The 13,772-nt window shown below is 31.2% G+C and overlaps 5 protein-coding genes across 11 annotated transcripts in view; 2 read left to right on the forward strand and 3 right to left on the reverse strand.

Moving 5' to 3' along the window:
• The first annotated feature begins 63 nt into the window (after positions 1-63).
• On the forward strand, positions 64-654 carry LOC112454258 (dynein light chain 4, axonemal-like). Its single transcript, XM_025015546.1, has 2 exons — positions 64-295; positions 373-654. Exons 1-2 carry the CDS (start codon positions 230-232, stop codon positions 628-630), a joined length of 324 nt encoding a protein of 107 aa, XP_024871314.1. The 5' UTR covers positions 64-229; the 3' UTR covers positions 631-654.
• On the reverse strand, positions 562-2,198 carry LOC112454259 (dynein light chain 4, axonemal-like). Its single transcript, XM_025015547.1, has 2 exons — positions 2,009-2,198; positions 562-1,401 (listed from the first exon to the last, which is right to left on the reverse strand). Exons 1-2 carry the CDS (start codon positions 2,066-2,068, stop codon positions 1,153-1,155), a joined length of 309 nt encoding a protein of 102 aa, XP_024871315.1. The 5' UTR covers positions 2,069-2,198; the 3' UTR covers positions 562-1,152.
• A 19-nt stretch (positions 2,199-2,217) lies between these two features.
• Positions 2,218-4,811, forward strand: LOC112454247 (probable cytosolic Fe-S cluster assembly factor AGAP009023). Of its 2 annotated transcripts, XM_025015528.1 has the most exons (9): positions 2,218-2,384; positions 2,488-2,556; positions 2,647-2,766; positions 2,837-2,932; positions 3,011-3,163; positions 3,400-3,670; positions 3,744-3,992; positions 4,083-4,460; positions 4,545-4,811. In XM_025015528.1, the coding sequence occupies exons 3-9, from the start codon at positions 2,701-2,703 to the stop codon at positions 4,784-4,786; spliced, it is 1,455 nt and encodes a 484-aa protein (XP_024871296.1). In that variant the 5' UTR covers positions 2,218-2,384; positions 2,488-2,556; positions 2,647-2,700; the 3' UTR covers positions 4,787-4,811. The 2 variants fall into 2 exon arrangements, with proteins under 2 accessions (XP_024871296.1, XP_024871295.1); XM_025015527.1 differs by having other exon boundaries at positions 2,218-2,556.
• A 64-nt stretch (positions 4,812-4,875) lies between these two features.
• Positions 4,876-7,252, reverse strand: LOC112454253 (josephin-2). Its single transcript, XM_025015540.1, has 5 exons — positions 6,961-7,252; positions 6,751-6,879; positions 6,313-6,527; positions 6,047-6,227; positions 4,876-5,955 (listed from the first exon to the last, which is right to left on the reverse strand). The coding sequence occupies exons 1-5, from the start codon at positions 6,964-6,966 to the stop codon at positions 5,701-5,703; spliced, it is 786 nt and encodes a 261-aa protein (XP_024871308.1). The 5' UTR covers positions 6,967-7,252; the 3' UTR covers positions 4,876-5,700.
• A 2,087-nt stretch (positions 7,253-9,339) lies between these two features.
• The window catches only part of LOC112454248 (zinc finger CCCH domain-containing protein 13-like), a 7,022-nt gene continuing 2,589 nt past the window's right edge, over positions 9,340-13,772 (reverse strand). For 5 of the 6 annotated variants that reach the window (XM_025015533.1, XM_025015532.1, XM_025015529.1 and 2 more), the window contains 7 exons: positions 11,860-11,970; positions 11,341-11,443; positions 11,201-11,266; positions 10,451-10,564; positions 9,936-10,191; positions 9,632-9,800; positions 9,340-9,504 (listed from right to left, as the gene is read on the reverse strand). In XM_025015533.1, coding sequence (XP_024871301.1) covers positions 9,488-9,504; positions 9,632-9,800; positions 9,936-10,191; positions 10,451-10,564; positions 11,201-11,266; positions 11,341-11,443; positions 11,860-11,970 — 836 coding nt within the window. In that variant the 3' untranslated portion in view covers positions 9,340-9,487. The remainder of the gene's footprint in view (positions 9,505-9,631; positions 9,801-9,935; positions 10,192-10,450; positions 10,565-11,200; positions 11,267-11,340; positions 11,444-11,859; positions 11,971-13,772) is intronic. The other variant, XM_025015534.1, reaches the window with a different exon arrangement.

Below are 13,772 nucleotides of genomic sequence, written 5' to 3' on the forward strand. Positions count from 1 at the left end.
TATTATTATATAATATATAAAGTTATATATATTTGTTCAATTCATTCAGTACTCTTTGTGTACACTTGAAAATTTCAATGTAAGTGTCATACGTTCATTTGTTTAAATGTACATTTAATATAACCAAATATACTGAATATATGAATCTTATCGGATATTAAAAACACAAATAACATAGTTTTGCTGTTATATGCAACATACGATAAAATAATTGAGACACTTCTGTAAAATGTGGGCTGGGGAGGTAAAGAAGGATGTTGCAGCTTTGATGGTTCATACATATCCATTATGTAAGGTAAATCGATCTAATTTATAATATTTATGTTCGAATTAAGATATATCAATTTTAATTACGACAAAGATTCTTCCTAGTACAGTGACATGCCGGAGGATATGAAGCAGGAAGCCATGGAGACCTGTGTCACCGCTGTGGAAAAATATTCGGAGAATTACGAGCACGCAGCTCGCATGATCAAGGATAGTCTGGATAAAAAATTTGGGCCTCCATTCCAAGTGGTCGTCGGGGAAGCTTACGCGTGTGCAACTACACATCAAGAAAAATCACTGTTATATATGTTTATTGGAGGTAACATAGCAGTTCTTGTATGGAGGACGGTTACAGGTTTTTGACGAATTTTACATGTAAAAGATTAATATGTCCTTTCAAATACTGTCATGTATATGAATTTTTTAAATATATATTATATATCACTGTCTTCTTACAAAGGAGTACATTTTACGGTTGGATCTTACATATTCTTATATAATGCTGTATATCAAATTGCTCCTTAAATAATATATTATTTATAAATAATTCAATAATCTGTATCGAAAAGTATTTCCATTAATTGTTGTATTTTATTTGATATATCTGAATCGCGGATTCTCATCATTAGTTTTGTTTCCAATACGTGAATGTGTTTAATTATGATAACAAAGATATTTGACTCTTACAATTAAACACAGATTGGACCCACACTTATGAGATGTTACAAACGTTCTTTCTCTTTTCTCGTAACAGTTTGCATACATGCTTCGCACACATACATAAAAATGATTTTACATATACAGTCGAACGCATATATATGCGTGTATATAAGTACATAAATAAATACATTAAAAATAAATAAATAGGTGCCAAGCGAACCGTTACTATGCCGATTTCCATATGCATATTGCCAAATTGCCGGCACAGTACATGTACAGGAGGTGCTTCAACTGATAAGTTATTTCAAAACCGTAGCCTTCTCCAACAACCGTGTGCCACGACGCACCGAATTTCTTATCCATTGTCTCCTTGATCATCCGAGAAACGCTTTCATAGTTGTCCGCGTACTTTTCTGCCGCAGTCACACATAATTCCATCGCCTCTTGCTTCATCTCATCAGACATATCACATTTCTGCAAATGGACATTGAAAATTGTTAAAAGAATTCCAATAATGTAAACAACTCGCGTATGTATATACATATAAATGTATATTTATTTCGAGTTGGATAATTTTTGCAATGGCAAATATAATTTCTCCAAGGTTTCATACGCATTTTACATAAAATAATTTTTAGGTATTACTACATATTATGCTAAATCAAATTATTGAAATATTAGGCTTTTATGCAAAGCAATATAATGCTGGATCTACAATGCGAGTTGCAAAGTCGTGAGTCGCAAGAATTGACTAATCACAGTCAAATTTGAGGAGAATAATTGACTACTCTAATTGACTACTGTCTACAATATACTTGTAGACCTAGCATGAGGGAATAATTATTCATAAATAGAACGGATATAAACAGAATGCTAAACCAAATTCGACAACAAATCGGCATTCATTTGAAATAAAAAATGCGCGTAATTTTGATTTTTAAATCAGCGGCGTCGATTCAATGAACGCGTAGCGAAACGCACACGCTTCCGCGTATTGATCAAACGTCACATTCGCATATACTTACGCAGCGCAAATCCGTACGATAAATCACAATGAAATACGGCAGCGTATTTTACTCACTCTGCAAAACGGGTAGGTGTGAAGAATTTTTACAACATCGTCCTTCCTCACTTCCGTCATTGTTGCAATTTTATAAGCAAATCGCGCCCCTCTGACGATGCTAACACGACTACTCCTGCACAGTGCACGCTGGAACGGTTGCGGTGTCTCAGGCGCAGGTCAGTGAGTCATTTGTGACATGGGAGCACATTGTCATGATTTCATAAATTACCTACTTGTCAATAAAGAACATCGTGTTGCGCTAGTTTGATGAAAATATCTCTCACCTCCTGCATGTCTTTTTAACCGTTAATTTTGGTTTTAGCGCAGAACTGCGCGATACGGAGAATTCATTTACAGAAATTTCGAAATTCAGTGAGCCATTTATATTCCAAAGGTAGTGAAGAGGTTAAATTCCAACGTTGACATTAATATTTATCAATGCTGAGAATCTCTTCATTTTTACTGTTATATTAATGTTGCTGTATCATTTCACGAAGAACTGTAGATTGTAGAAGATAATCTACGACTGTAGAAGCATTCCTAATATCTCCTTTAAAAAATAAGAGGTATTTATTTAATTGAATGACACTTGTATTTATGAAAGAAAAACAGATTATTTTGTATGTAAGATTCTTTTATATAATGTATGTTTACAGAAAATATCTGTATACTTAAGAACTGAACGCAAGAAGTAAATTTGGAAAAAAAAAATGGCATCAAGATTCAGTGGAGCATTGCAGATTACAAATCTGGATGACTTTATCACTCCGTCGCAGGTATGATGATCGACGTCATTCTGGATTAGATCCAATCTCCATGCGCTGCTCTTAATTACAATTGTTACAGGAATGCATTAAACCTATAGAGATGCAGGCGAGCAAAAGCAAGACGGGTGCGAAGATAAAAATACAAGCGGATAATGCCCATTTGGCGCTGAATGAAGTAAGTGTCTGCAATATTTATTTGCTGAAATATATTTCCAGCTTAAAACATTCCACTCAAGTTTGCTTTACCATGCAGACAAGGCAACCGGAAAAATTACAAAAAGTTGAGATCACACTTGCCGACTGTTTAGCGTGCAGTGGATGTATCACATCTGCTGAGAGCGTGCTAGTTACGCAACAAAGTCAAGAAGAACTGCTCAGGGTGTTCCAGGAGAAAGTAGCTCAACAGGTAAAGAATAAATGTTACTACAATATATAAAGGTTTCTAATTTATATATAAAAGTAAAGAGATTTTATATAATTTAGATATTTGTAATGATACTTAGAGAATTGAAGATATGCAGTGTTAATTATTAATTCTTTTACAGATGAATATTTATCTTTGATAGTTAGATATACAAAATTACAAGATATATTCTTCATTTATTTGATTTCTGAACCATAATACTTTTTGTACTTTTGTAGAACGTAGGAAGTACAGATTCCAAATATATAGTAGTAAGTCTATCGGTGCAACCTGTGTTGTCACTGGCACAGCGTTATGAACTTACCCCCGAGCAAACTCTCTGTAAACTGGCAGGATTTTTCTATCGATTGGGAGCTGATGCGGTATTAGATATGACGGTGGCTGACGATTTTGTTTTATTAGAAGCTGCCAAAGAATTCGTCGAACGTTATAAAGCCAGTAAAGAAGGCATAAAAAATCAGTTACCAATGTTGTCCTCTTCGTGTCCAGGTAAGACGAATATTTGTTTATGAAAATGAATGATCGATTCAAGAAATTTGTAATGTTCTTATTTCCGTGACAGGTTGGGTATGTTATGCCGAAAAAACTCACGGAAATTTTATATTGCCACACATAAGTGTCACAAAATCACCCCAACAAATTATGGGATCATTAGTAAAGTACCATTTAGCTGAAACTATGGGTCTGTCACCAGAACGGATGTACCATGTAACTGTAATGCCCTGCTATGACAAGAAGTTGGAAGCTTCCAGAGAAGACTTTTACAATCAGCAAAGAAAGACGAGAGACGTAGACTGTGTCATAACATCAAGTATATACATATATTCATGTTTTTATATAACTATATTTAGAATTATAAAAATTGAAGTGTAAATTATGGTATCAACTTTGTGTCTTTCAGTCGAATTGGAACAGATGCTGAGTCAAGACGGTTTAGTATTAAACGAAATCGACGAAGGTGAAATTAAACAACCATTTGGTTTCTACAGTGAAGAAATTGCGAGTAGATTGTGGGGTCATAGTGGCTCGGGGTCAGGTGGTTACGCGGACTTCATCTTTCGTTACGCGGCGAAGAATCTTTTTGACGAAGACAATGTTACAGTAGATGTCAAAAATCTTAGAAATCCCGACTTCCAGGAAGCCGAATTGAAAAGAAACGATCAAGTGTTATTAAAATTTGCTATTATTAATGGGTTCAGGAATATACAGAATATAGTTCAGAAAATGAAAAAGGGCAAATGCGTTTACGACTACGTCGAAATTATGGCATGCCCGTGTGGTAATTATTGTTTTGCTTAAAATAATGCACTAATGTTGTAAGTAAATTTTTTAAAGTGATTATTATTATTATTATTATCATCAGGTTGCTTAAACGGAGGAGCACAAGTAAGACCCGACGGAAACATTCAACCCCGAGAACTCGCAACAACATTAGAAAATATGTATCGTAAACTTCCGCTAAGCAAACCTGAAGAAAACAAAGTGGTGCAGAATCTATACAAAACTTGGCTGGGAGGAGAGGATACAGACAAAGTTAGCGCGTATTTCAATACACAATACCACGAAATACAAAAAATGAATACAGCGCTCGCAATAAAGTGGTGATGTAATAATAACGACGTTATATCTACTGCTATAACAATGACGACGTTATTACTTGTATGATATATATTATGTATATTTTGTACAATAGGTTCATTGGCTGATTAACTTTATTTTTTTGTGGTACACAACAATAAAAATAAATAAATTATCACTAGTCAATTATTTGATGCTTACTTAAAGCCACAACTTAAATATATGCCAGCACGTGATATAAATAAATTTTACGCTCTTGTAATATAAATAATAATGTCTGCTTAACACTGTCCTATATATACAGAATAAATTACATTATGAAACAAATTACAAGTATATTTATTGTGTAAAAAGAATCGTGAGATTGTACCTAAAATGTATTGTAACAATTTCATATTACAAGTGTGTTTATTTATACAAGCTTTTTAAAATGACAGATATGATTATCACATATAAATAATATCACGATAGAATATAGATATACACATTAATAACCTTTCAATTCATATGAGTAGCTATTGTTTAAATACGAGTTCTCTTCTTATGCACGTTAACTTTTAATAAAAGCAATATTTTCATTTTAAATACAACACTATATATCTTACATACGTTATTTCTTAAAATGCGTTGTTACGCATGTCACAAGTAGAATGTATAATATACATAATATACGAATGATTCTCTAGTAAAATAAAAATAAATAAATAAATAAAAATACCACTTGTGTTAACAGATAGATATAAATGAAAGCATTATAGTAAAATGCTCAGTGAAACATTTATTATGTGTAATTTCCGTTATCTGCTCTATCTTTCGTTCTCTTTTGTTCCTGTATAATTCCAAGTCTTTTCTCGCGACAATTATAATCATCCTTCCTCAAATTTGCAACAAGGGAATGAATAAATAAATAATTAAGTGGAGCGTAGTGCATGTGGCCCCAATTATCTAGAATTTTTGTTATCTAGGAATTCCTCGTTTTCATTCATTTCCTTAGACTCGGACTTTTTCAAATCTATATCCGGATATCCGTCCTCAATATACCTAATAGAATCATGATCCATGTTATTGTCATCTTTATTTTCACATGTATCTATTAACCATCCTTGATTGCTATCGATCTCTCTAGAAACAACAAGGAATAGTTCCTTCTCCTTGCTATCTATCTGATCCTTTAGATATATGAGTAAGTCGTTGTCCTGATGTCAGAAAAAATACAATTAATACGACATATAAAATATATGGAAATACCTTTATATCTTTCGCCAAATTTCATTGTATTGTAATAACCTTTCCTATTAACTGCGGCGAGTCCAGTTTCGAATCAAGATTATAAAAGGCACCGTGTATCTTTTTCAGAGCAATCCAATGACGTCGCTTCAAAGGAAGTAGAACAAAACCTAGTTTATATTCAGTTGGGACATTCAGTATAAAACCCTCAATGTTGTCTAAACAAAGACACTTGGGATCCCTGAGATAGAAGGAATAATTTAATGAACATATACAATTATAAATTGCGTGCTCATACTTTTCACGATACCGATGAACGTACGGACCTACGTTTGTCGAACCACACAGCCTCGCGTCCTCTTCTCTGGAGAGCGGCCATAATAACGTTAATGTCATAGTTGCCGAGTCCTAGTAGCGATTTATGAGGATTGATCCACACATCGGGACTTAAACTATAGCAGATCTGATCTAATTCCTGTTTGCTAAAGCCACGCTCTTGAAACAAGTTGTTCAACGCGTGTAACGCACACAGCTCCTTCACCTACAATTCAGTTTGTAATTTTGGTGAAGGTTACGAAATAGATTAACTAAAAAAAAAAAAATATAAGCATCTTCTCTTTTCAAAATAGTGCAGATATCTTCAACCATCAATATTCTATTGACAATTACTTCGCATTGTTTACGGTGACGGAATTTTCTACGCAATATATATGTGCAACCTAAAGACAATCTACGGAAAGGATGCAACAACATTAACAAGTTACTTGTCGTTCATGATATATAGATCCAGTCATATCAGTCGCTGTGCTCGCAACCATCGCAACTACATAGTTCCTTTCCCACCCGTCTGTATGAAAGCGTGATCGATCTCTGCCGGTGCTTTTCGAGGAAACCTTTAGAAAATTGTGTTTAATAGCGAATGATCATCAGCAGGCCGCCGGGCTTGAACCGTCAACGGCACTTCAACAACTCACGACCATCCCGAGCTATTGTAAATTGATCAATGCTCGCCGAACATGCGATACATGTCATCCGGATTTGACGAAAAGCGCATATGACTGACGACAGCTGACAGCGACGACAATCGCAGGAATGCAGGAAAGCAGTGGCCACAAATTCTGTGTGTCAAAAGACTTCGATTGATACGGCCACACGGTTGTAGTTACGAAAACTCGAAAGCACGCAGAAGTGCAGAAGCAAAGAGAATCAGAGAAGTCTTGAGAGCGACCATGGGCGCGATTTAGCCCAATTCAGCTGTTACTTTATTTTGAAGCGCCTCTATGTCTATAAAATGTGGACATCGAACTACGTAGCCAATATCCACGAAACATGAATCCCGTAGGTAATGCCTACGATTTTGTGGTTCTTTTCCGTGCTATATCGATTTTGTGGTAACGTCCACAATTTTGTGGTTCTCTTCCGTGCTATGTTCACAATTTTTTGGTTCCTTTCCGAGAAGAGAAAAGGTTCTTTTCCGATATATATTACAGTTTGCGGAAAGATTTAAAACTTTTTGAATAATATAAAATATGATAATTTGTTTCTTTTCTATTTTTCCGGCATTTGCTATATATCCCTGCATAAAATGTCGGATTGAAAAGAATTAATTTAAATTCTGCTTTCTGATGCGAAGAAAGGGATTGAAAAGTATTGGTTCGCAAGAATTCACTTAGCTTAAAATATTCCTCGCATTCAATCGCAATCGACAACCTTCAAACAAATGCGAATTCTCGCATTAAAAGATTCACTTCTTCTGCTAATTGTTTTTGGATTCAGAGGCATACAAGATTTTCACGTTCTATTCCTAGTATCGCACTGAAAAGTATTGACCCGTGATCCAATCCGAAATTGTTGCAAAGCAGAATTCATGACAAAATCTCGTGAATGCGAAACAATATTTTTGAATAAGACGTTTTATGCAGGAATGTTACATTAAATTTCATTAAATTCTTACGTTTTAATATAATTGTCTCAAGTTCAATGTATTAGATCAGATGTAAAATCTGTGTACAGAGAAATTTTTTATTAATTATTTGTGTTTTATTACAGATTTTTCTTCTGTTTTAATATACACTATATCAGTAGAGAAAATCTATAATATAGGTATGTCAAAAACTGTGCATTTTTAGTACCTTATACTTTTCATTTTCAGTGTGGAAGGAAAAGCAACTTCTCTCTCTACGAAAAAGATAATAAAGAGAAAAATTATATAATTTTAATTAAAACTGCAATATCAAAACTTTGATTATAATATTATAATTATAAAATCAATTAAATTTAATTATAATATTTAATGTTATCTTTAAGTCTGTTCTTTATAGAGCTGCTTTACATTAGACTTTCCACATTCAAAATGAAATAGGCATAGAATTTAGATATCGGAAAGAAAAGGAAAACGGATGAAAAATGCAAAACATGGCATTCAGTTATAAAGAACAGAGTTTTTGATTTACTTAACCGATTTTGAAAACATAATGAAAATTATTGGAGAATTTCGTGTTCTTTACACTCACTTTTCATATGACAATATATAATAATTTATATCGAAAACGAAAAAAAATTAATATTTTTTGTTATACGTGACGACCACCACATATAAATTCGACCACCATGACCTAGATTTTGATGCGTACTTTAATTCTAGACAAGAATTTTGCATTTCTATAAAGCCAATTAAAAGATTAGTGCTAAGAAAAAAATCGAAAAAAACCGGCTAGGATCACGGCTTTAGGATCACCTTCATTAGGCCTATTTTGAAACCCGTCATACCGACGAGATGCAACAACGTGGCTATACACGCGCATGCAAAAAGTTCGCGAATTTGAAACGTATTGAAGCGTTTATTGTGTTTCAAGGTCTAAAATACAAGAGGAAAGAGTGTAACTGTATCACAGGGATAGGATAGATCTTCTTAAAGAAAATTAATGCCTTTAAATCTTATGTACGAAGTAACATTTCAATTTTATTTACAGAATACATACCGCTAATTATAAATAATTATTGAAAAGTAAGAACAATATGTGTATATGTATGTGTATGAATGCTCTATAATAATATATTCTATATTACATAGAAAAATATTACATAGAAAAATATTTTATATATAAGTTATATGCTCTATTAGTATATCTAAGTTATATGTATGCATTATTACTTTGTATTACTTTATATTATAATTGTATTATTTGGAGGGATAAAAGCCATAGTGGCCAAATTTTGTTAAAATATTGACTCGTGTGCATAGGTACAATTTATGTACTGTAGAGATTGCATCTATGCACACGAGTCAATATCTTTAAAAATTTGAGTTACACCACTATGGCTTTTACTCCTCCATTTATATTTCATGCAGACTTTACATATATAATATATTTAATTCACTCAAGCATTATAATTCATTTTAAAATATTACGTTCTATAATATAATAAAACCTTGATTGCGTATCCAAGATACCATTGTGTTCATTGCTATTGACTAAGTATGAAATATGTTCCGTTGTTTTAAAATGGTCCGAATCCTGTGAAAGAATTTTATATATATATGTGTGTGTATATATATATATGTATGTATGTATGTATATGTATACATAATATTGTACAATACATATACAGTTGTGCTGCTATTTGTAATGCATATGTATTTACTTAGATTTGGGGGTGGATGTCCCAATCTGTACATATCCAGAGGAAATCGTGGTGGAAATGGTCTGACTGGTGCCATTAAAGCAGGGTGTCTGCCTCTTCCCATAGGAGGAATCTGTCCTCTTAATGGGACCATAGGGCTCACTACAATTGGTCTCGGAGGAAAGGGACTCTAAAAAGTATATTACCAAGAAATAAATAAATTAGATATCCAACAAATTCTCATTAAGAGCATTCATTAGATCAATAGTTTGTACATATGTACAAACATACTATACATGTGTACTATCCTATACATTTTACTTACGCCATAATAGATAGGCACAGGTATTGGTGATTCAATATAATGTGGTGCTATATCCCTTCGTTCTCTGGATCTATCTCTATCTTTGTTTCTGTCCCTGTCTCTATCTCTATCTCTTTCCCTCTCCCTCTCCCTTTCCCTTTCTCTATCCCTGTCTCTATCTCTGTCCCTATCCCTATCTCTATCTCTTCTTTCATGGGAACGTTCATTTGATCTCTCACGATATCTGTCGCGATAAGATTTCTCTTCCATAAACGGCCTGTAAAGATAATGATTAGAAATGATTATTCATAAGTATTAAAGAATAGTTTAATTGGCACTCTTTTTTCATTTTACAAATAAATTAATCAAGCCTGGTAATATCTCTAAATCGTAACAAATTAAAAATAATTTAAATATTTATAATAATAAAATTAATTTTATATTAATTTAATTTTTATATCATTTTATATTATTTTAATATTAATTTATTTAAAAAAACAATCTATAAATTCAATATTAATGATTTTACTCCATACCTCGAATATGAGTTATGCAGTTCTCTAGAACGGGATCGATTAGCATCATGTTTATTTGCATCTCTTTCTGTGTACTTCTCTTTATATTCTCTACGTTTCTCTAAACTGCTTGCCCTACAAAATATAAAAAGAAAACATACTTTTAAGAAATATAAAACAGCTATTTAATTGTTTTTAATTATATAATACTTATTTGCTTTTGATTATTTTAAAAACAAGCACAATTAAGAATTTTTAATTGACTATATACTGGCAATGATTATAATCGTGGCAACAATTATAATTGTCGTGACAGATCGTCACCGCGTTTCGACCAAGGATTCTGGTCGTTCTGAATTGATGTAAGTTTTAAGTTTAGATGCTTATATATAAGCATCTTAATTAAATATTACATTCATTGCAAAAAATATTACCCCAGCCAGGGTTCGAACCTGGAACCTCTCTCATTCCGTGATGGGTGTCGTATCAATTCGACCACTGAAGCATGTGGTAATATTTATCGCCATAACATGTATTAAGATGACAAACAATTATAAGATGGAACACCGATTTTCAGTGTGTGTTACATCAATTCAGAACGACCAGAATCCTTGGTCAAAATGCGGTGACAATCTGCCATGACAATTATAATCGTTGCCACGATTATAATGATTGCCCGTATATAATCAATTAAGAATTCTTAATTGTGTTTAAAAACAAAGTTGAATTTCTTTTCATCAATAAATAAATTACAACTAAAGCTAGCTTTACCCATCATTTTTACGAATATCACAATTTTCTGTCTTGTTATCCTGATGCTTCAAGTCTATGCGGTGTCTAAGGTCATAAGTAAATACATTAAAGAATATATATCTAGTATAAAGAATATTGTCATCGTAAGAGAAACGAACCTAGGTTGATAAGACGGCGAATATCCGGAACTATAAATATGATTCCTAATTGGACTCAAGGATAAAGATCGTCTCCTTGAAGTACGTGATTTGTTTGTCGAAGCTGTAATATTTTATGTAGTGTTATATGTATATACTATGTTTTTAAAGAATGCTATGTTGTTTTATTCATTATAGAGCCTCAAACACCAAAAACTAAAATATTTATCTATATTTCTTGACATATATAAAATAATTTGTTTTTTAAATTAAAGATATGATCTATAAATAAAATATTTAACCATAAATTAGTTACATTATATGTATATTATATATTCAATGACTAAGTTCTATATATGTATTTATATATATATCATAAATGTATATAGAATAATTTCATGTACGTTGTGCTTTTCTTATTCAAAGAATTTCGAGTATTTCGAAAAATATCTTATGTAATTTTATATACTCATTAATTCAAGTTTAATTGGTATAATTTAAGAATTAATAATAAATAATAATTATTTATATAATACATACCCGATTGTTCTTTATCTATAGCTACAACTGTGCGTCGTTCTTCTATTTCGTTAGTTTTGATTGTAGCCTTTTTTATTTCTTCCCTGTCGAATATTGGTTTACATCCTTCTCCTATATAGTTCATTACATTATTTAATAATATAATTAATAAGATGTATGCATAAGTGAAAAAGAAATACAGGTAATGATTTAGATCTTTCTCATCTAAATTAAATTTCTCAGATTTATACATGCTTTAAATTATATTTTGTTTTTATTGATTATTATTATGACAACAGTAATGGTATAGACACCGTATGCAAGTAAAAATATTAATAAAAATTACATTGGAAAATAAAATTAGTATTCGCTAGGTTTATGGACAAAGCAATATTTTACAACCTCGAAGTATACTGATTTAAATAACAGATATGAAAAGACTCAAATGCAAAACACAATGAAAAGTTGTATAATATTTTGATGTAAAATATTACATCAAAAGTGTGCAATGTGTATAATTTGTATTTATTAAAACATTAGAAACGATAGTTAGTAGAATATTTTTCGCTTATTAATATTATAAATTATTTTATGATTACTTATGAATTCATATTATAAATCAAAAATAAAAATTACATTGGCAGAATTATTAGATCATTGCATATGAAATGCCGTTGTAATTCCGATGATCTTTAAATATATTTTGAAATATGTATGTATATTTCAAGATGTTGAAATATATATATTAATAAATATGTATTTTGCTTATATTTAGTAATGTAATAGTTATTTGTGTAACAAATGCGGTAAGTTAGAAATTGGCCTCGCCTTCGGCTCGTGTGTCCACTCTGCACGTCCAATTTTCAACTTAACGCACATGTTACACACCCTATTTTATATTACACTTTCACTTTCCACGCACGTGTGATGTAATAGATTATAAAATCTTGAGTAAAGAGAAGAGGAAACAGTAACTTCCATGGTAAATAGGAAAACATCTTCCAGTAAAAAAATATATTATTTATCTTCCAAAAAATATTGTCTTCCGTTGTTGGTAAATCGTTGGTGATATTGGAATATCTTACAATCGTGAAATTAATATATTTCTCAATACTTTGAAACTTATGTTTTAATAATTAAGAATTTAAAACATTTATATAACAAAAATATAATAAATATATACGTTTAAATCACAATATGTAAAGTGTATACCTTTCTTTCCTTGTATTTAATCACTTTTGATTTTAAGACCAAATCATAAAAAAAATGTTTCTATACCTGTTTTTGAATCTCCCCTGACTACTGCTCATCCTATCGGAAAATATTTGATTATATCTTCATTGCAGACTTTCTTCAATCATGTTTATATCATCCTGTATTAATAATATATTCTGTGAAGCAAAATTTTACATAATACATGTATATTTCTAAAAATAATACCATGAAACAGTTGTAAACAATTAATTATTAAATAAATTTTTATATTTACATATAGATATCCTATCTATATATTAATATTGAATCATATTTTTATAATTACATTTTAAAATAATATGTAATATTTTATCATCAGAAAATATTTGTTTTATAAAAACATATAAATGTAAAATCCTCAAAATTTTCTATGTAACAACCAATAGATTTAAATAAAATAATTGAAAAACATTTAATACTTTATCATATGCTATTTACTAATTTATTTTTTAATCTATCAGATTGTAAAATCTTCCATAAATTTCTCTAATTTCTATTGTAACATTCTTCTTCTATTTCTATATAAAGGCTGATTAATTAATTTTAATTACATTTAAAATTCTATTAATATCATTAGATTCATGACGTAAAAGTTCTGAGTGTTATAACTATTAGACATTAATATATGATAAAAATTAATCATAAAAATAAACATATACCTAATTACGTCATTGTATGTT

This window comes from Temnothorax curvispinosus, unplaced genomic scaffold (genome assembly GCF_003070985.1).
Source record: "Temnothorax curvispinosus isolate PA1 unplaced genomic scaffold, ASM307098v1 QBEX01004937.1, whole genome shotgun sequence".
NCBI classification, from domain to species: Eukaryota; Metazoa; Arthropoda; class Insecta; order Hymenoptera; family Formicidae; genus Temnothorax; species Temnothorax curvispinosus.

Coding starts and splice junctions, on each gene's coding strand:
- LOC112454258 (XM_025015546.1), top strand. CDS start 230: ATGTGGGCTGGGGAGGTAAAGAAGGATGTTGCAGCTTTGATGGTTCAT. Junction 296..372: donor ATACATATCCATTATGTAAG/GTAAATCGATCT, acceptor GATTCTTCCTAG/TACAGTGACATGCCGGAGGA.
- LOC112454259 (XM_025015547.1), bottom strand. CDS start 2,068: ATGACGGAAGTGAGGAAGGACGATGTTGTAAAAATTCTTCACACCTAC. Junction 1,402..2,008: donor ACACCTACCCGTTTTGCAGA/GTGAGTAAAATA, acceptor GTCCATTTGCAG/AAATGTGATATGTCTGATGA.
- LOC112454247 (XM_025015527.1), top strand. CDS start 2,701: ATGGCATCAAGATTCAGTGGAGCATTGCAGATTACAAATCTGGATGAC. Junction 2,933..3,010: donor CCCATTTGGCGCTGAATGAA/GTAAGTGTCTGC, acceptor TTTACCATGCAG/ACAAGGCAACCGGAAAAATT. Junction 4,461..4,544: donor AATTATGGCATGCCCGTGTG/GTAATTATTGTT, acceptor TATTATCATCAG/GTTGCTTAAACGGAGGAGCA.
- LOC112454253 (XM_025015540.1), bottom strand. Junction 6,228..6,312: donor GTGTGGTTCGACAAACGTAG/GTCCGTACGTTC, acceptor CTTCTATCTCAG/GGATCCCAAGTGTCTTTGTT. Junction 5,956..6,046: donor CGCCGCAGTTAATAGGAAAG/GTTATTACAATA, acceptor TTCTGACATCAG/GACAACGACTTACTCATATA.